The sequence below is a fragment of the Cherax quadricarinatus genome, chromosome 92 (assembly GCF_038502225.1).
Source record: "Cherax quadricarinatus isolate ZL_2023a chromosome 92, ASM3850222v1, whole genome shotgun sequence".
Classification (NCBI taxonomy): domain Eukaryota; kingdom Metazoa; phylum Arthropoda; class Malacostraca; order Decapoda; family Parastacidae; genus Cherax; species Cherax quadricarinatus.
In genome coordinates, this window is record NC_091383.1 from 14,556,041 (window position 1) to 14,576,259 (window position 20,219).

Sequence of the window (20,219 nt, forward strand, 5' to 3'; positions counted from 1 at the left end):
AAATTTAAGAAAAACCTATGGACACTTTAGAGGAGGTTCAAAGATGAGCTTTAAAATGGTTACCAAAGTAAATGATGAGAGTTGCAAAGAGATGCTGAAGACTGTAGACATGCCTTCAGTGGCTGATAGGATGGTAAAAGGAAACATGACAATCACATACGTGTAAAATTATCAAAGGATACTAAAGAATTGGCAGTGAAGATTTGGTTGTAGTATTATCGCCACAGAGAACACGAGGCTATAGCTATACACTAAGAAAATAGAGGTACTGAAGGAGTACTAGGAAGTTCTACACAGAGCTAGAACAATGGAATGATTTAAAGAGATGGTGGTAAGTGCTACAGCCACTGGAAACTGAAAAAGGTGTATGATAAATACTGAAGATGGGATGCCAGGAGCAAAGCTCTGTTCCTGTACCTACCAGCTGGTAATGTCATTATGATTTGTTTTTACATGAGTAATTTTTTATGTACAGTATGTAATTATTCTAATGTATTTACCTTTTTTTCATCCAAATAGGATTTTCCATCTTACCTGATTCTTCCACATAGCTCCTACCTCATGAACCTTGGCTGTCCAGTACCTGAAACCTTAGAGAAAAGTAGAAATATGTTACTGGAAGAACTTCAGCGATGTGAAAAGTTGGGAATACCTCATTACAACTTTCATCCAGGTTTGTGAAAGACTTGCCGCCCAATACCCTCACTTCCTTCCCTACCCTGCAGCGCTGTATAGCCCTTGTGGCTTAGTGCTTCTTTTTGATTATAATAATAATAATTGTGAAAGACTTATGGTTAATAAAGAGGGTAGAACATACAGTAAGTACATTGATGGAGATTGAGAGGATAAATGATAAATTATTTGCATTATGCAAAAGCGTGTATACTGTATTGCAAGGAAGGTCTTGGCATGATATATGCCACCATCATATTTCACCCAGGAAATTAATAAAATTTTGAGTCCAGAAACTTGTTGATAGCGGCTCGTAGAACAGAAGAAACTAGAAATAGAAAGCTAAAAGGAAGGTAAAACTTAAAATAGAAATTTCACTTATGTAGAGGTGGAAAAAAATGAATTAGATAAGTGGCACTAGAGGGAAAAGGTGCATTTTTTTGTTATCTGCCAGAGGTAGTGCTTGCATGGGGGACTGAAAAAATCTACTTTAGTGCCTCAAAATAACTGCTTTAAAAATGTTCCTATATATTATTTGTTAAATTTATTTATCTCTGTTTGATGAATAATTTTGCTGCTAGTTCATTGAGAACTTAAAAGTTTTTATACTATTTACACTAAAATTTTGTTGTAAATAGAACAAATGTTTATTGATACAACCTTTTCTAACAGGATCATCATTGGGAAAGATCACTCGAGAAGAATGCTGCAAGATCATCGCTGAGAGTATCAACCTTGCCCATAAGCAGACCAAGGGAGTTATATGTGTTCTAGAAAATATGAGTTGCCAGGTAAGTTGTTAGTTCATTGACCTTTTTATAAATAGCCAACTAGCTGTCTTGTAATGCTTGCTGGGGATTTTAACACTGGCTATATCTGGTGTGTTGCTGCTACTCTTTTTTTTTACTACTATTATTATTTTGAGGAAGGTACTCCATACACTTTCATTATTGTTTCCTAATGCTAATGAAGTTATTGTGCTTAACTTGATACTAACTTCTTAGATTAACATTAAACTTTCAGCAGTTGTACATATTAGTAAAAGAAAGCTCATGATTATAATTGGGTAGTGTGGGTCAATATATACACTATTAATTGACTAATATCTCAGGGTTATCACAATTTCTCTATTTGAAGCAATAACCAAGATAACAGGCAGGGGTTATTGGCTACCTTTCTTGATTGCATTGGTGACCAAAACATCTCAAGTATTTTTGTGTTATTGTAGATAAACCTAGTCTTAAGCCAGGATTAGAAGATAGAAGTAATCTCACAATTGCTGACATATAATCTGTATATTGTTTTCTGTTATCAGCATTTGTTTTTTTTTTTTTTTTTTTTTTTTTTTTACTTGTTTCTCTGTATATCTTCTCATCTTTATTCGTCTCAGTACTTGAATAGACCCTTGTCATTGTCTCACGAATCTAATTTACATTCCTAATTGCTGATTACCCTTAAAAGTTTAGATTTTTATATTCATGTCCTTAAAGGGAGTAAACATAAAGTAACAGTAACATGAAGTTCACCATTGTTATTGTTTTTTATTTTAAGGCTAAAACTTGGGCTTGATAAGGAAGCACCTTAGTTATTTACCTCAAGGTAATTGTTCATGCATCAGTAATCTATTACCGTTTGGTTTTTCAGGGATTTGTAATTGGTGGTGACTTGCATGAGCTGCGCCTCATCATTGAGCATGTAGAAGACAAATCCCACATTGGGGTTTGTATTGATACTTGCCATGCACATGCAGCAGGTAATTTTTGGTGACTTTGGAATTTTAAATTTTAATCTGTATATAATAGTGAAGCTAGCTCTGCATATTATATGTAAAAAAATTTATAGTTTTAGCATTTCTTTCTTTCTTTCAACACACCGGCCGTATCCTACCAAGGCGGGGTGGCCCACCAAGGCAGGGTGGCCCACCAAGGCAGGGTGGCCCACCAAGGCAGGGTGGCCCACCAAGGCAGGGTGGCCCACCAAGGCAGGGTGGCCCAAAAAGAAAAACGAAAGTTTCTCTTTTTAAATTTAGTAATTCATACAGGAGAAGGGGTTACTAGCCCCTTGCTCCCGGCATTTTAGCCGCCTCTTACGACACGCATGGCTTATGGAGGAAGAATTCTGTTCTACTTCCCCATGGAGATAAGAGGAAATAAACAAGAACAAGAACTAGAAAGAGAAAAGAAGAAAACCCAGAGGGGTGTGTATATATATGCTTGTACATGTATGTGTAGTGTGACCTAAGTGTAAGTAGAAGTAGCAAGAAGTACCTGAATTCTTGCATGTTTATGAAACAGAAAAAAGGACACCAGCAACCCTACCATCATGTAAAACAATTACTCGGCAGGACGGTAGTACCTCCCTGGGCGGTTGCTGTCTACCAGCCTACTACCTATAAGTTTTAGCACTTATGGGAAAAATTAGTTAGCTTCCAGTAAAACCCATGTAATAAATATATAATATCTTTTATTGACTTTTTTTTTATTATTATAACTCAAGGGCCATCTCCCAGAAGAAAGTGCATTTTTTTTTTTTTCAACAAGTCGGCCGCCTCCTACCGAGGCAGGGTGACCCAAAAAGAAAGAAAATCCCCAAAAAGAAAATACTTTCATCATCATTCAACACTTTCACCTCACTTACACATAATCACTGTTTTTGCAGAGGTGCTCAGAACACAACAGTTTAGAAGCATGTACGTATAAAAATACACAACATATCCCTCCAAACTGCTAATATCCCAAAACCCCTCCTTTAGAGTGTAGGCATTGTACTTCCCATTTCCAGGACTCAAGTCCGGCTATATAAAATTAACCGGTTTCCCTGAATCTCTTCACTAAATATTACCCTGCTCTCACTCCATGCCTTCACCATCATTTATTCATTTACTGTACTCACCTCATTACCTGTAATCCTTAAAACAATTAAACTCAGTAAAAGTGTTTATTGTTAAAACCACTTGAGACCATATATACATATAAGAATCAATTAATTATTGCCTTATTAGTCCTAAGATAGGCTTGAGTTTGCCTGAAATGCTCTGCATAGAAAGGGGCTTTCTGCATGCTCACCTAAATGTCACCCATTTGTATACAAACATTATATCATGCTGAAATAAAGAATCTTTAATCTTAATCTTTATGTACTCTCCTATATGTAATTGCAAGGGTCGAGTCTTAACTCCTGGCCCCTTACTCTCAACTTGCCACTTGTCATATTCATTCTCTCCTAGCCTCATCAGCCCTATTGTACCTATTCTTAAAACTATGTATGGAGTCTGCCTCCACCACTTCTTCAGGATCATTCCACTTCCCAACCACACTGAAGCTGAACAGATAATTGACATACCTGTGACTCATTTGTGTCAGCTTCCAGCTGTGCCCCCCAGGTACCTGTTTTCTCTGAATATTTTGTATATTATTATCATGTTTCCCCTGGCCCTTCTGTCCTCCAGGTTTTTTTTTTTTTTTTTTTTTCAACAAGTCGGCCGTCTCCCACCGAGGCAGGGTGACCCAAAAAAGAAAGAAAATCCCCAGAGAGAAAATACTTTCATCATCATTCAGCAGGAAGGGTAAAGAGAAAGGAGAGTCTTTCAATGTTTATTATGCTAATTGCCGTAGTGCTAGGAATAAGATGGACGAGTTGAGATTAGTTGCTAGTGCAGGTAACATTGATGTATTTGCCTTAACTGAGACGTGGTTTAATTCAAAAAGTCAGGACATGCCTGCGGAATGTCATATTCAGGGTTTTAAATTGTTCCAAGAAGATAGAAGTATTGGGAGGGGGGGTGGGGTGGCATTGTATGTCCGAGATCGCTTGAACTGTTGCATAAAAATGGGTATTAAGTCTGAAGTAACACATACAGAGTCTGTTTGGATAGAATTTTCAGAGGGGCATGAAAAACTGATTTTAGGAGTGATACACCGTCCCCCAAACTTAGATAGGGACCAAGGGAAACTACTATGGGAGGAAATTGTTAAGGCCACAAGGCACGATAATGTAGTAATTCTTGGAGACTTTAACTTTAGACATGTTGATTGGAATTTCTTGACTGGGAATTTAGAATCATACGACTTCTTAGAAGTATTTCAGGATTGTTTTTTGAAGCAGTTTGTGACAGAACCTACAAGGGGAAATAACCTGCTTGACTTAGTTATGGCAAACAATGAATCCCTTGTTAATAATTTAGAAATTTCAGAGGAACTGGGTGCTAGCGACCACAAATCAATTACATTTAGCATTGAATGGAAGTACGATAGTAGCAATAACTCAGTAACAGTCCCAGATTTTCGCTTAGCAGATTACGATGGGCTTAGAGAACACTTATCATCTGTTGACTGGGGTAACGAAGAGAGCTATCAATATGACAGTTTTCTGAACACTATACATGCTGCTCAAAGAGCATTTATCCCATATAAAGAAATTAGATCAAATAGAAATGACCCAAAATGGATGAATAATAGGCTCAAATATCTACTAGGGCATAAGAAAGGAATTTATAGGCGTATCAAAAGAGGTGAGGGTCATCTTATGAATCAGTATATTGACATTAAGAGGGACATTAAAAAGAGGATAAGAAAAGCTATATATATAAGTGAACAGTATTTAGATAAGGCTAAAGAGGTCTTTGTGGCATTTTTGGATTTGGAAAAGGCGTATGACAGGGTGGATAGGGGGGCAATGTGGCAGATGTTGCAAGTGTATGGTGTAGGAGGTAGGTTACTGAAAGCAGTGAAGAGTTTTTACGAGGATAGTGAGGCTCAAGTTAGAGTATGTAGGAAAGAGGGAAATTTTTTCCCAGTAAAAGTAGGCCTTAGACAAGGATGTGTGATGTCACCGTGGTTGTTTAATATATTTATAGATGGGGTTGTAAGAGAAGTAAATGCGAGGGTCTTGGCAAGAGGCGTGGAGTTAAAAGATAAAGAATCACACACAAAGTGGGAGTTGTCACAGCTGCTCTTTGCTGATGACACTGTGCTCTTGGGAGATTCTGAAGAGAAGCTGCAGAGATTGGTGGATGAATTTGGTAGGGTGTGCAAAAGAAGAAAATTAAAGGTGAATACAGGAAAGAGTAAGGTTATGAGGATAACAAAAAGATTAGGTGATGAAAGATTGAATATCAGATTGGAGGGAGAGAGTATGGAGGAGGTGAACGTATTCAGATATTTGGGAGTGGACGTGTCAGCGGATGGGTCTATGAAAGATGAGGTGAATCATAGAATTGATGAGGGAAAAAGAGTGAGTGGTGCACTTAGGAGTCTGTGGAGACAAAGAACTTTGTCCTTGGAGGCAAAGAGGGGAATGTATGAGAGTATAGTTTTACCAACGCTCTTATATGGGTGTGAAGCGTGGGTGATGAATGTTGCAGCAAGGAGAAGGCTGGAGGCAGTGGAGATGTCATGTCTTAGGGCAATGTGTGGTGTGAATATAATGCAGAGAATTCGTAGTTTGGAAGTTAGGAGGAGATGCGGGATTACCAAAACTGTTGTCCAGAGGGCTGAGGAAGGGTTGTTGAGGTGGTTCGGACATGTAGAGAGAATGGAGCGAAACAGAATGACTTCAAGAGTGTATCAGTCTGTAGTGGAAGGAAGGCGGGGTAGGGGTCGGCCTAGGAAGGGTTGGAGGGAGGGGGTAAAGGAGGTTTTGTGTGCGAGGGGCTTGGACTTCCAGCAGGCATGCGTGAGCGTGTTTGATAGGAGTGAATGGAGACAAATGGTTTTTAATACTTGACGTGCTGTTGGAGTGTGAGCAAAGTAACATTTATGAAGGGATTCAGGGAAACCGGCAGGCCGGACTTGAGTCCTGGAGATGGGAAGTACAGTGCCTGCACTCTGAAGGAGGGGTGTTAATGTTGCAGTTTAAGAACTGTAGTGTAACGCACCCTTCTGGCAAGACAGTGATGGAGTGAATGATGGTGAAAGTTTTTCTTTTTCGGGCCACCCTGCCTTGGTGGGAATCGGCCAGTGTTTACCTGGAGTTTACCTGGAGAGAGTTTCGGGGGTCAACGCCCCCGCGGCCCGGTCTGTGACCAGGCCTCCTGGTGGATCAGCGCCTGATCAACCAGGCTGTTGCTGCTGGCTGCACGCAAACCAACGTACGAGCCACAGCCCGGCTGATCAGGAACTGCCTTTAGGTGCTTGTCCAGTGCCAGCTTGAAGACTGCCAGGGGTCTGTTGGTAATCCCCCTTATGTGTGCTGGGAGGCAGTTGAACAGTCTCGGTCCCCTGACACTTATTGTATGGTCTCTTAACGTGCTAGTGACACCCCTGCTTTTCATTGGGGGGATGGTGCATCGTCTGCCAAGTCTTTTGCTTTCGTAGTGAGTGATTTTCGTGTGCAAGTTCGGTACTAGTCCCTCTAGGATTTTCCAGGTGTATATAATCATGTATCTCTCCCTCCTGCGTTCCAGGGAATACAGGTTTAGAAACCTCAAGCGCTCCCAGTAATTGAGGTGTTTTATCTCCGTTATGCGCGCCGTGAAAGTTCTCTGTACATTTTCTAGGTCGGCAATTTCACCTGCCTTGAAAGGTGCTGTTAGAGTGCAGCAATATTCCAGCCTAGATAGAACAAGTGACCTGAAGAGTGTCATCATGGGCTTGGCCTCCCTAGTTTTGAAGGTTCTCATTATCCATCCTGTCATTTTTCTAGCAGATGCGATTGATACAATGTTATGGTCCTTGAAGGTGAGATCCTCCGACATAATCACTCCCAGGTCTTTGACGTTGGTGTTTCGCTCTATTTTGTGGCCAGAATTTGTTTTGTACTCTGATGAAGATTTAATTTCCTCATGTTTACCATATCTGAGTAATTGAAATTTCTCATCGTTGAACTTCATATTGTTTTCTGCAGCCCACTGAAAGATTTGGTTGATGTCCGCCTGGAGCCTTGCAGTGTCTGCAATGGAAGACACTGTCATGCAGATTCGGGTGTCATCTGCAAAGGAAGACACGGTGCTGTGGCTGACATCCTTGTCTATGTCGGATATGAGGATGAGGAACAAGATGGGAGCTAGTACTGTGCCTTGTGGAACAGAGCTTTTCACCGTAGCTGCCTCGGACTTTACTCTGTTGACGACTACTCTCTGTGTTCTGTTAGTGAGGAAATTATAGATCCATCGACCAACTTTTCCTGTTATTCCTTTAGCGCGCATTTTGTGCGCTATTACGCCATGGTCACACTTGTCGAAGGCTTTTGCAAAGTCTGTATATATTACATCTGCATTCTTTTTGTCTTCTAGTGCATTTAGGACCTTGTCGTAGTGATCCAGTAGTTGAGACAGACAGGAGCGACCTGTTCTAAACCCATGTTGCCCTGGGTTGTGTAACTGATGGGTTTCTAGATGGGTGGTGATCTTGCTTCTTAGGACCCTTTCAAAGATTTTTATGATATGGGATGTTAGTGCTATTGGTCTGTAGTTCTTTGCTGTTGCTTTACTGCCCCCTTTGTGGAGTGGGGCTATGTCTGTTGTTTTTAGTAACTGAGGGACGACCCCCGTGTCCATGCTCCCTCTCCATAGGATGGAAAAGGCTCGTGATAGGGGCTTCTTGCAGTTCTTGATGAACACAGAGTTCCATGAGTCTGGCCCTGGGGCAGAGTGCATGGGCATGTCATTTATCGCCTGTTCGAAGTCATTTGGCGTCAGGATAACATCGGATAGGCTTGTGTTAATCAAATTTTGTGGCTCTCTCATAAAAAATTCATTTTGATCTTCGACTCTCAGTCTGGTTAGCGGCTTGCTAAAAACTGAGTCATATTGGGACTTGAGTAGCTCACTCATTTCCTTGCTGTCATCTGTGTAGGACCCATCTTGTTTAAGTAGGGGCCCAATACTGGACGTTGTTCTCGATTTTGATTTGGCATAGGAGAAGAAATACTTTGGGTTTCTTTCGATTTCATTTATGGCTTTTAGTTCTTCCCGCGATTCCTGACTCCTAAAGGATTCTTTTAGCTTAAGTTCGATGCTTGCTATTTCTCTGACCAGTGTCTCCCTGCGCATTTCTGATATATTGACCTCTTTTAGCCGCTCTGTTATTCTTTTCCGTCGCCTGTAAAGGGAGCGCCTGTCTCTTTCTATTTTACATCTACTCCTCCTTTTTCTTAGAGGAATAAGCCTTGTGCATACATCGAGTGCCACCGAGTTAATCTGTTCTAGGCATAAGTTTGGGTCTGTGTTGCTTAGTATATCTTCCCAGCTTATATCGGTTAGGACTTGGTTTACTTGGTCCCACTTTATGTTTTTGTTATTGAAGTTGAATTTGGTGAATGCTCCCTCGTGACTAGTCTCATTTTGTCGGTCTGGGGCTCCACGCATACATGTCTGAACCTCAATTATGTTGTGATCTGAGTATATTGTTTTTGATATGGTGACATTTCTTATCAGATCATCATTGTTAGTGAAGATGAGGTCTAGTGTATTCTCCAGTCTAGTAGGCTCTATTATTTGCTGGTTTAAATTGAATTTTGTGCAGAGATTTAAAAGCTCGTGTGAGTGTGAGTTTTCATCAGAGCTGCCTCCTGGTGTTATTACTGCAACAATATTATTTGCTATATTCCTCCATTTTAGGTGCCTTAAGTTGAAATCCCCCAGGAGCAAGATGTTGGGTGCAGGAGCTGGAAGATTTTCCAGACAGTGGTCAATTTTTAACAGCTGTTCCTGGAATTGCTGGGATGTTGCATCCGGAGGCTTGTAGACTACCACAATGACTAGGTTTTGGTTCTCGACCTTTACTGCTAAAACTTCCACTACGTCATTTGAGGCATTAAGCAGTTCTGTGCAAACAAGTGACTCTGCAATGTACAGGCCAACCCCCCCCTTTTGCCTGTTCACTCTGTCACATCTGTATAGGTTGTAACCTGGGATCCATATTTCGTTGTCCAAGTGATCCTTTATGTGGGTCTCAGTGAAAGCCGCGAACATTGCCTTTGCCTCTGCAAGCAGTCCACGGATGAAAGGTATTTTGTTGTTTATTGCTGGCTTTAGACCCTGTATATTTGCAAAGAAGAATGTTATCGGACTGGTGGTATTGTTGGTACTGGGGGGGGGATTTTTTTTTCCGGCATTAGTATCTGTATCTGTTGGTTTGGAGTGGAGGCCATCGACTGTGGTTCCACTCCAGGAATGACTGGATTTGGTGTACGATTTCTGCCATTTCCTGCCAGTTTTTTTTCCTTCCTGGCACTAAAAAACCTCTCCCTCTTGAGTGGCTGTGGCTACCCAGGTTTTCCCATGGCCTGGATGTTTTGTATCTTTTTGTCCCCTTTAGATGGTATGCCTGGCAATTTAAGTTATAGCACAGTCTTTCCTGTACTGAAGAGGTACACATTTCAGGGTGAAAAAGCTTACAGGAAGGGAGTTTGCATTTTCCTGTTGTCATATGGGCATGACATTTTCTAGGGTGGTCATAGTTGCATGTCCCATCTGTTTTTCCAGATTTCCCATGCCAGCAGATACCAAGTGCATAGTATGTGCACAGGCTTGGTTTCCGTTTGCCTTGGGTTTCTGTGACTGTATTCCCTGTTGGTGCATGTTTCCCTGTCTTATTCCTATCCTCCTTAGCACCAACAATGGAGCTCCCACCAGTTGTTTTTGGTAATTTATCCTCACTATTGCTATTGGAGTCCTCTTGTTTGCTATTTCCTGCGGTATTTCTGGTTTGCAATATTGGTTTTATCTTATCTTTGACTACACTTGTTTCCCTACTATGGCTCCTGTCCTCTATGAGGTCATTTATATGTATTCCTTCCTGCGTATAATTCCCGACTACCTGGACAAAATCTCCAGCTTCACCATTACTGTCTCCCAGGACAGTATCTCCAGCTTCACCATTTCTGTCTCCCAGGACAGCACCTCCAGCTTCACCATTACTGTCTCCCAGGACAGCACTATCAGCCCCACATTTACTGACTACCAGGACATCACCTCCAGCCTTACAGTTTGTGACTACATGGCCAGTATCAAGGGCAGTACCATTCAGCCCGGACTTTTTATGTTCCCATCTGTTGTAGAAAGCTTCCAGGTTTTCTATGAAAGCAGCTTTGATGTTATCCTCTTTTAATACCCTTGTGATTTTAGTCCACAGATTTTCCTCATTTGGGCATACCCAAAAACACTTCTCTGTTTTAATACTGCTTGTAGCTAGTTCTGGGATATCTGCACAAGGAGCGTGACACCAATTTCCACAAAAATGACAATTTATCCATGTGGTAGCCCGTTTGTTTGACTGACCACAGACTACACACAGCTTCATAATGATTTGAATGGTTGATTTACTGCAAGTCTACTAGCAACCTCTTGAATATTATATTAATAACCTTAAATGAAGCTCTAGCTATTTGTATTTCTGTTTCTAACTCTTTTTGTATATTGGACAGCTTACCGTCACGTTCCTGATTTTTAATGTTTGTGTTTATAAGGGCGCCTACAAACCCATCCGTTTACAGTCTGCTTTATTGTCCAACGAAACTGTTTGAAACCAGTCCCGGGTTCGGACCAGTCAAGGGTTCGGACCAGTCAAGGGTTCGGACCAGTCGATCTGCTCTGATCAGTGGGTCACTTATTTAAAACATACTGGTCGGTGATTTGAGCTAACACATGAAGGATCTACTGGAAATTATCTACCCGAGTAATAATAAAAATAAAATAAATAAGAAAAGCTAAAAGGGACTATGAAATTAAAGTTGCTAGGGATTCTAAAACTAACCCAAAAAGTTTTTTCCAGGTCTATAGAACAAAAGTTAGAGATAAGATAGGTCCCCTTAAAAATAACTAAGGGCACCTTACTGACAAAGAGAATGAAATGTGCTTGATTTTAAATAATTATTTTCTCTCAGTTTTTACACAGGAAGACACTAACAATATTCCAGTAATTAATTTTTATAGTGGACCAGAAGAAGATAAATTATGTAACATCACAGTCACTAGTGAGATGGTTGTGAAGCAGATAGACAGACTGAAGCAAAATAAGTCGCCGGGTCCTGATGAGGTTTTTTCAAGGGTTCTTAAGGAATGCAAAATAGAACTCTGTGAACCATTAACTAATATTTTTAATTTATCTCTTCAAACAGGTGTAGTGTCTGATATGTGGAAGATGGCTAATGTAATTCCTATTTTTAAAACAGGGGACAAGTCGTTACCGTCAAATTACCGCCCAATGAGCCTGACCTCAATTGTAGGCAAATTACTAGAGTCAATTATAGCTGAGATTATAAGAAGCCATCTCGATAAGCATAGCTTGATTAATGATACTCAGCATGGATTCACAAGAGGCTGGTCTTGTCTAACTAATTTATTAACTTTCTTCAGTAAAGCTTTTGAGGCTGTTGACCACAATAAAGAATTTGATATTACTTACTTAGATTTTAGTAAGGCTTTTGATAGAGTTCTGCACCATATGTGTTAAAGAAAGTGGCAGCTCATGGCATTGGGGGAAAAGTGCTCTCGTGGATCGAGTCATGGCTCACTGACAGGAAGCAGAGAGTGTCCATAAATGGGGTTAAATCCGAGTGGAGATCTGTAACAAGTGGCGTTCCACAGGGATCAGTCTTGGGCCCGTTGTTGTTTATAATATATATCAATGATCTTGATGAGGGAATTACTAGTGATATGAGCAAATTCGCCGATGACACAAAGATTTTTTTTTTTTTTTTTTTTCAACAAGTCGGTCGTCTCCCACCGAGGCAGGGTGACCCAAAAAAAGAAAGAAAATCCCCAAAAAGAAAATACTTTCATCATCATTCAACACTTTCACCACACTCACACATTATCACTGCTTTTGCAGAGGTGCTCAGAATATAACAGTTTAGAAGCATATACGTATAGAGATACACAACATATCCCTCCAAACTGCCAATATCCCAAACCCCTCCTTTAAAGTGCAGGCATTGTACTTCCCATTTCCAGGACTCAAGTCCGACTATATGAAAATAACCGGTTTCCCTGAATCCCTTCACTAAATATTACCCTGCTCACACTCCAACAGATCGTCAGGTCCCAAGTATCATTCGTCTCCATTCACTCCTATCTAACACGCTCATGCACGCTTGCTGGAAGTCCAAGCCCCTCACCCACAAAACCTCCTTTACCCCCTCTTTCCAACCCTTTCGAGGATGACCCCTACCCCTCTTTCCTTCCCCTATAGATTTATATGCTTTCCATGTCATTCTACTTTGATCCATTCTCTCTAAATGACCAAACCACAAAGATAGGTAGGATAATTGATTCAAACGTAGATGTTATGGAACTTCAGGAGGATTTAAACAAACTCTATTCTTGGTCAGAAAAGTGGCAGATGCAGTTCAATGTAGATAAATGCAAGGTTCTGAAGCTTGGGAGTGCCCATAACCTTAGTACTTATAAGTTAAATGATGTAGAACTTAGCCATACAGATTGCGAAAAGGACTTGGGGGTTATGGTGAGCAGCAACCTTAAACCAAGACAGCAATGCCTAAGCGTACGTAATAAGGCAAATAGATTACTGGGATTTATATCAAGAAGTGTAAGCAACAGAAGTCCAGAGGTCATACTGCAGCTTTATACATCATTAGTAAGGCCTCACCTAGATTATGCAGCTCAGTTCTGGTCTCCGTATTACAAAATGGACATAAATTCGTTAGAAAACATTCAGCGTAGGATGACTAAATTAATACATAGCATTAGAAATCTTCCTTATGAAGAAAGATTGAAGACTCTTAAGTTACATTCACTTGTTAGACGAAGAATGAGGGGAGACCTGATCGAAGTGTATAAGTGGAAGGTAGGTATTAATAAAGGGGATATTAATAAGGTCTTGAGGATATCTCTCCAAGAGAGAACCCACAGTAATGGATTTAAATTAGATAAGTTTAGATTTAGAAAGGACATAGGAAAGTATTGGTTTGGAAATAGGGTAGTTGATGAGTGGAACAGTCTACCTAGTTGGGTTATTGAGGCTGGGACTTTGGGCAGTTTCAAATCTAGGTTGGATAAGTACATGAGTGGGAGGGGTTGGATTTGAGTGGGACTTTCACATCAGAGCTTATTTCTTGGGTGGCATTGAAAATTGGGTTGGGCAAATGTTTTGTTAGTGGGATGAATTGTAAAGGACCTGCCTAGTATGGGCCAGCAGGCCTCCTGCAGTGTTCCTCCTTTCTTATGTTCTTATGTATGTTTCACCACACTCACACATTATCACTGCTTTTGCAGAGGTGCTCAGAATACAACAGTTTAGAAGCATATACGTATAAAGATTCACAACACATCCCTCCAAACTGCCAATATCCCAAACCCCTCCTTTAAATTGCAGGCATTGTACTTCCCATTTCCAGGACTCAAGTCCGACTATATGAAAATAATCGGTTTCCCTGAATCCCTTCACTAAATATTACCCTGCTCACACTCCAACAGATCGTCAGGTCCCAAGTATCATTCATCTCCATTCACTCCTATCTAACACGCTCATGCACGCTTGCTGGAAGTCCAAGCCCCTCGCCCACAAAACCTCCTTTACCCCTTCTTTCCAACCCTTTCGAGGACGACCCCTACCCCTCCTTCCTTCCTCTATAGATTTATATGCTTTCCATGTCATTCTACTTTGATCCATTCTCTCTAAATGACCAAACCACCTCAACAACCCCTCTTCTGCCCTCTGACTAATGCTTTTATTAACTCCACACCTTCTCCTAATTTCCACACTCCGAATTTTCTGCATAATATTTACACCACACATTGCCCTTAGACAGGACATATCCACTGCCTCCAACCGTCTCCTCGCTGTTGCATTTACCACCCAAGCTTTACATCCATATAAGAGTGTTGGTACTACTAGACTTTCATAGATTCCCTTCTTTGCCTCCATAGATAACGTTTTTTGACTCCACATATACCTCAATGCACGACTCACCTTTTTTCCCTCATCAATTCTATGATTAACCTCATCCAGGTTTATTAGATTCAATTCCTTCAGTTTCTCCTCATAGCTCGTACCTCTTAGCTCTGGAGCTAGTCTCGTTGTATACTTCTACACTTTTTCCAGTTTCTTACATGCTTCCACAGGTGTGGGTTTCATCTGGTGCTGCATACTCCAAGATGGGCCTGAAATATGTTGTATAAAGCACCAGAATAACTACTGAAGATTCCTGAAGGCCTCTCTCAGATATGCAAGGCAATCATTGCCTGCAGAGGTTATATGGTTGATGTTGGTTTCTGGGGATATGGAAGGCACTATGCTTACTGGTCCTTTTCTTTGAATGAGGTCTGCAGCCTCTATTCCCCAAGTCTGTACTATGTGTGGTCTTATGACCCCCCATCCCTGAACTTTATAACCTTGCATTTGCTGAGGGTTGAATTCAAGCAGCTACTTATCTAGATAGACCAACTCCTTATGTCCACATCCTTTTTCAGCCTTTCCCTGTCCTCACCTGTTTGCATTAACCTCATTTATTTTACTCAAGCAAATAGAGCTACATATGACTTGTGTCATTCACATAAGCTAGAAACAATACTGGTCTTGACACCAGTCCTTGTGGTACACCTCTTGTTATATCCTTATTCTGACACCTCTTCCTAGACAATCACTTTTTGCTTCTTTTTCCTAAGGTACTTCTTTTTCTAGGGTACTGCTACTCAAGTTTTTGTCCCAGTCTCAGGTGTGGTACAGTATCAAATGCCTTTTTGTAGTCTAAGCAAATGCAATCCACCCAACCCTCTCTCGCCTACCACACTTTTGTGACTTTGTCATAGAATTCCTAAAGGTAAATAAAACGTGACTTGCTATCTCTGAACCCGTGCCAGTTGTTTTTTATGAAACCACTGCTTTCCAAGTGGTTTATAACTCTGTCTTCTTCATTACCTTGCATGGTATACATGTCAGTGAAACTGGCCTCTAGTTCAATGCCTCCTGCCTTTGTCTTTTTTTTTTTAAATGAAAGTACTAAGTTTGCTGTCTTCCAAATCTTGGGCAGCTCTCCCGAGGTCATTGACTCTTTAAATAAATAACAAAAAGGCACAATACCGTCTTGGACCGAAACGTCGTCGTAAGCTTCTCTCTTTTTATGTGCGGGTTATTTGTGTATCAATGACTCTTTTTTAGATCATAGCTTCTGCTCCCTCTCACAAAATCCATGGTGACACCTTGTCAGAACCTATTAGGACTGTCTTGCCAAAAGTGTGGTGACATCACAGTTCAGATCACCCTCTTGACTAAAACACCTCACTCCTTTGGGGACTAAGGTTCTCACTCTTTCTCACTCTCCAACAGCACATCCATTAAAAACTACTTGTCTCTATTCTCAGTTGTTCCTGGGACTGTTTGTATTATCGTGTTAGATCTTGGAGTATACATTAATTGTTCACATAAAGTAAAATCTTGGTGATTCAGAATGATAAAATCTAGAAAATTTATTCAGGCATACTACAATATACTTGCAGAGGTGAATAAGACATATGCAACACTTAGGCATCTTTATTGCTGAAATGTTTTGCCTGCACAACAGCCAGTAGAAGTTATTTTGATGTGATCTGTCACCCTCATTGAGAGATGGTCAATTCCTCAAGCCTAAAGCATAGGAATGCGGCCAGATCTTGTATACTAGAAAAGAGGTGAGATGAAGCAGCTGGAGTTGACATCAATAGGTGAGTATTGCCTATGAGTGGAAGTAGGTCATGCAATGCTCAGCTGTGATGTCAGCTGCTTCATCTCACTGGTTGCAACATGTGGGACAACTGAACAACAAGGCACCTCAGTCTGCTAGCAGAGACTGGTTGCAACATGTGGGACAACTGAACAACAAGGCACCTCAGTCTGCTAGCAGAGACTGGTTGCAACATGTGGGACAACTGAACAACAAGGCACCTCAGTCTGCTAGCAGAGACTGGTTGCAACATGTGGGACAACTGAACAACAAGGCACCTCAGTCTGCTAGCAGAGACTGGTTGCAACATGTGGGACAACTGAACAACAAGGCACCTCAGTCTGCTAGCAGAGACTGGTTGCAACATGTGGGACAACTGAACAACAAGGCACCTCAGTCTGCTAGCAGAGACTGGTTGCAACATGTGGGACAACTGAACAACAAGGCACCTCAGTCTGCTAGCAGAGACTGGTTGCAACATGTGGGACAACTGAACAACAAGGCACCTCAGTCTGCTAGCAGAGACTGGTTGCAACATGTGGGACAACTGAACAACAAGGCACCTCAGTCTGCTAGCAGAGACTGGTTGCAACATGTGGGACAACTGAACAACAAGGCACCTCAGTCTGCTAGCAGAGACTGGTTGCAACATGTGGGACAACTGAACAACAAGGCACCTCAGTCTGCTAGCAGAGACTGGTTGCAACATGTGGGACAACTGAACAACAAGGCACCTCAGTCTGCTAGCAGAGACTGGTTGCAACATGTGGGACAACTGAACAACAAGGCACCTCAGTCTGCTAGCAGAGACTGGTTGCAACATGTGGGACAACTGAACAACAAGGCACCTGAACAACAAGGCACCTCAGTCTGCTAGCAGAGACTGGTTGCAACATGTGGGACAACTGAACAACAAGGCACCTCAGTCTGCTAGCAGAGACTGGTTGCAACATGTGGGACAACTGAACAACAAGGCACCTCAGTCTGCTAGCAGAGACTGGTTGCAACATGTGGGACAACTGAACAACAAGGCACCTCAGTCTGCTAGCAGAGACTGGTTGCAACATGTGGGACAACTGAACAACAAGGCACCTCAGTCTGCTAGCAGAGACTGGTTGCAACATGTGGGACAACTGAACAACAAGGCACCTCAGTCTGCTAGCAGAGACTGGTTGCAACATTAATGCACATAAACACAATAACCTACAATTACATTATTATCCTCTTTTTTTTTTTTACAATTTTGAGATCTATACAAAGTTTGCTTGGCTTTTAGTGGGGGTGTAATGAATGTAACCCTATTTTCCTATATGTTCTTCAGTTCATTTTACATGCATTTTTGATTGCATGCCATTTTCAAGAACATTACTATTTTATCTAACAGTCACCTGTACACAAATTTTAGCTTTTTAGATTTAAAGCTTATCTACTTGGTGAGTCAAACAGTGCCTGGGAAATGGGACATAATCAGGTTTGGTCCACGAAAAGGGAAGGCAGCTGTATTTCTTTGGCTCAAGGGTCCTTCACAAGTATAAAGGTTTCTCTTAATTTTAGGAAACTTATCATTAGTGCTTGAATCTTTCAAGTTTTCATTAAGTGTATGTACCAGTAATTGCTTAATTTCAGGTTATGATCTTTCTACTGAAACTGGATTCCAGGAGTTATTGGATGATTTTGGCAAAATCATAGGATGGCAGTTTCTTCGAGGGTTACACATGAATGATTCTAAAGGTTAGTTAATGTATTGAATTAGAGAACTTTTCAGAATTATGGAATACCTTTATATATTGTCAGTAGCTTTTCCCAGATTTTTGAACGAGCTTGAAGTTCAGTGTCGTTTAGTAACGTTACTGCCTGTAATATTTTATATCTAGCATACACGAGTTACTAGGGAAGAGTGGAAGACAAAGCAGTGAAAATGCTAATGGAGCATTGGGGATGAAAGGATTTTTATTGTAGAGGAGTGTATAGTCAGACAAAAATGTAAGTAAAGTGCAGTGTAGAATTGCTTTCTACTGTATTTTCTTTATTACATTATTATATTTTTAGGAAAGCATTAAACCCATTAGAGTAATAAAATCTTGGGTGAATGGGAAGTAATCAGATTTGATTAAAGGAAAAGGATGGTAGCTCCAGTTTCTACCATTATGGTAAGCTATGTTTTAAAATATTTTTATGACTCCACAAAACTGAAGCTCATCGAACTAGTTTAAATAATATGTGATTCTTTTGTAATTGACATTTGTCATTAGCTATCTTTCTTAATGTACTTGTAATTGTAGCTAGCTGCACAAGAAGTCCTAGTTAATAGTCTGTGTCTAGTCCTTAAGTAACATGTAAGTTTAATGATTAGTTACCCGAAATGCATTGCATAATTAGTGACTTTCTTTTGGGTCTGCTATTGTACCAGTTCATTTAACTACATATTTTGTATTACTCAAAGAAATAAATACTAGTACTACTACTACTACTATTAATGAAGTCATGTCTTGCTTAATGACAGGGATACGTTCTAAGAAATGCACTGTTCGACGATTTTGTTGTGCGAATGTCATAGACTGTACTTACACAAACATAAATGGTATAGCCTACTACACACCTAGGCTATATGGTTTGTTTATTTATATCATCATAGATTTGCTTGTAAGCAGATAATGCACCATGAATATTCCTCTAAATTAAGCACAAGGGAAAATGATGGTATCAAGAGACACGGTAAACACAAGATGTATGAGGCCACTGCTGGCATAACACACCATACTGCTTAACAGTAAATTTTTTTATGATTAGAAAGCTTACACTCTAGAATAATGATAAAAAGTACAGTATAGTTGCACCAACTAGTGGCAGCGTTCTGAAGCTCGCTTGTTATTATTACTATTATTATAATGGGGAAGCACTAAACCCAAAGACTTATACAGCACCTGTGGGGGGGAGGGGGATGGAAGGTATTCAGGCTTAATTTAGGGAACTGGAGCACAGATCCAATTCCCTAGCTCCAGAGCCCCTCGCCAGCGTCAAGGAACCTCCCTTGAGGGGGAAGCTGGCTTGTAACTTGGATTTTATCTCATAACTCAGACTAGAAAATCGACTGAGTGAAAAACTCATATGTCGGGGCACTCTGCCTTGCCTTTTCTCAAATAATCAACTCCACAACACTATCTCCCACTAATTGTTTATCGTTGATCCACACCAACAATAACTTCTCCACATCTTCGATTATTGATGATCTTTGTTTCGTTAGCATATTTACCGCTTTTGCAATATTAGCTTCCTTGATTTCTACTTTCTTTGCCAGGATGGAAGTGATTATTGATATGGATTTCCCATACATCCTGACCAGCTCCAGGACATGTACACCACTTTCATACTTTGCTACAATTTCTTTCTTGAATTCAATCGTGTTTCTCACTTTCTTTACCAAACGACTGGCACTGAGGAACTTAATTTGGGCCCATGGTGGCTTATTTCACAGTCGCACTCAATAAACAACCACAAAAAACGATGGATTTAACGAAATGTTTGGATGAATGAGCGGAATGTTGGTCACTCACCCAGACTGACTCACAAACAAGGTGGAATGGTAGGCAGACGCATCCAATATGGCCAATTTCCAACTTACTGGCTGAAATCCAGGACACAATTTCAGTCAAAATCTAATTCGGCCGATATCCAGGGGTCCACTGTAACTTAACCCTTTGACTGTCGTGGCCGTACATATACGTTTTACGAGGTGCCGTGTTTGACGTATATATACTCATAAATTCTAGCGGCTTCAGATCAAGCAGGAGAAAGCTGGTAGGCCCACATGTGAGAGAATGGGTCTGTGTGGTCAGTGTGCACCATGTAAAAAAAATCCTGGAGCACGCAGTGCATAATGAGAAAAAAAAAAACTCCGACCGTTTTTTTTAATTAAAATGCCGACTTTGTGGTCTATTTTCGTATAG

The 20,219-nt window shown here is 40.7% G+C and overlaps 1 protein-coding gene across 1 annotated transcript; it reads left to right on the forward strand.

Moving 5' to 3' along the window:
• The first annotated feature begins 500 nt into the window (after window positions 1-500).
• Window positions 501-19,565, forward strand: LOC138855385 (probable endonuclease 4). The gene is made up of 4 exons (XM_070104518.1): window positions 501-673; window positions 1,345-1,463; window positions 2,317-2,425; window positions 17,899-19,565. Exons 1-4 carry the CDS (start codon window positions 562-564, stop codon window positions 18,006-18,008), a joined length of 450 nt encoding a protein of 149 aa, XP_069960619.1. The 5' UTR covers window positions 501-561; the 3' UTR covers window positions 18,009-19,565.
• The last annotated feature ends 654 nt before the right edge of the window (window positions 19,566-20,219 follow it).

Bases quoted from the DNA above. Each gene is read 5' to 3' on its own strand.
- LOC138855385 (XM_070104518.1), top strand. From the start codon at position 562: ATGAACCTTGGCTGTCCAGTACCTGAAACCTTAGAGAAAAGTAGAAAT. The intron at 674-1,344 runs GTTTGTGAAAGA...CTTTTCTAACAG, and splicing joins TCATTACAACTTTCATCCAG to GATCATCATTGGGAAAGATC. The intron at 2,426-17,898 runs GTAATTTTTGGT...GCTTAATTTCAG, and splicing joins TTGCCATGCACATGCAGCAG to GTTATGATCTTTCTACTGAA.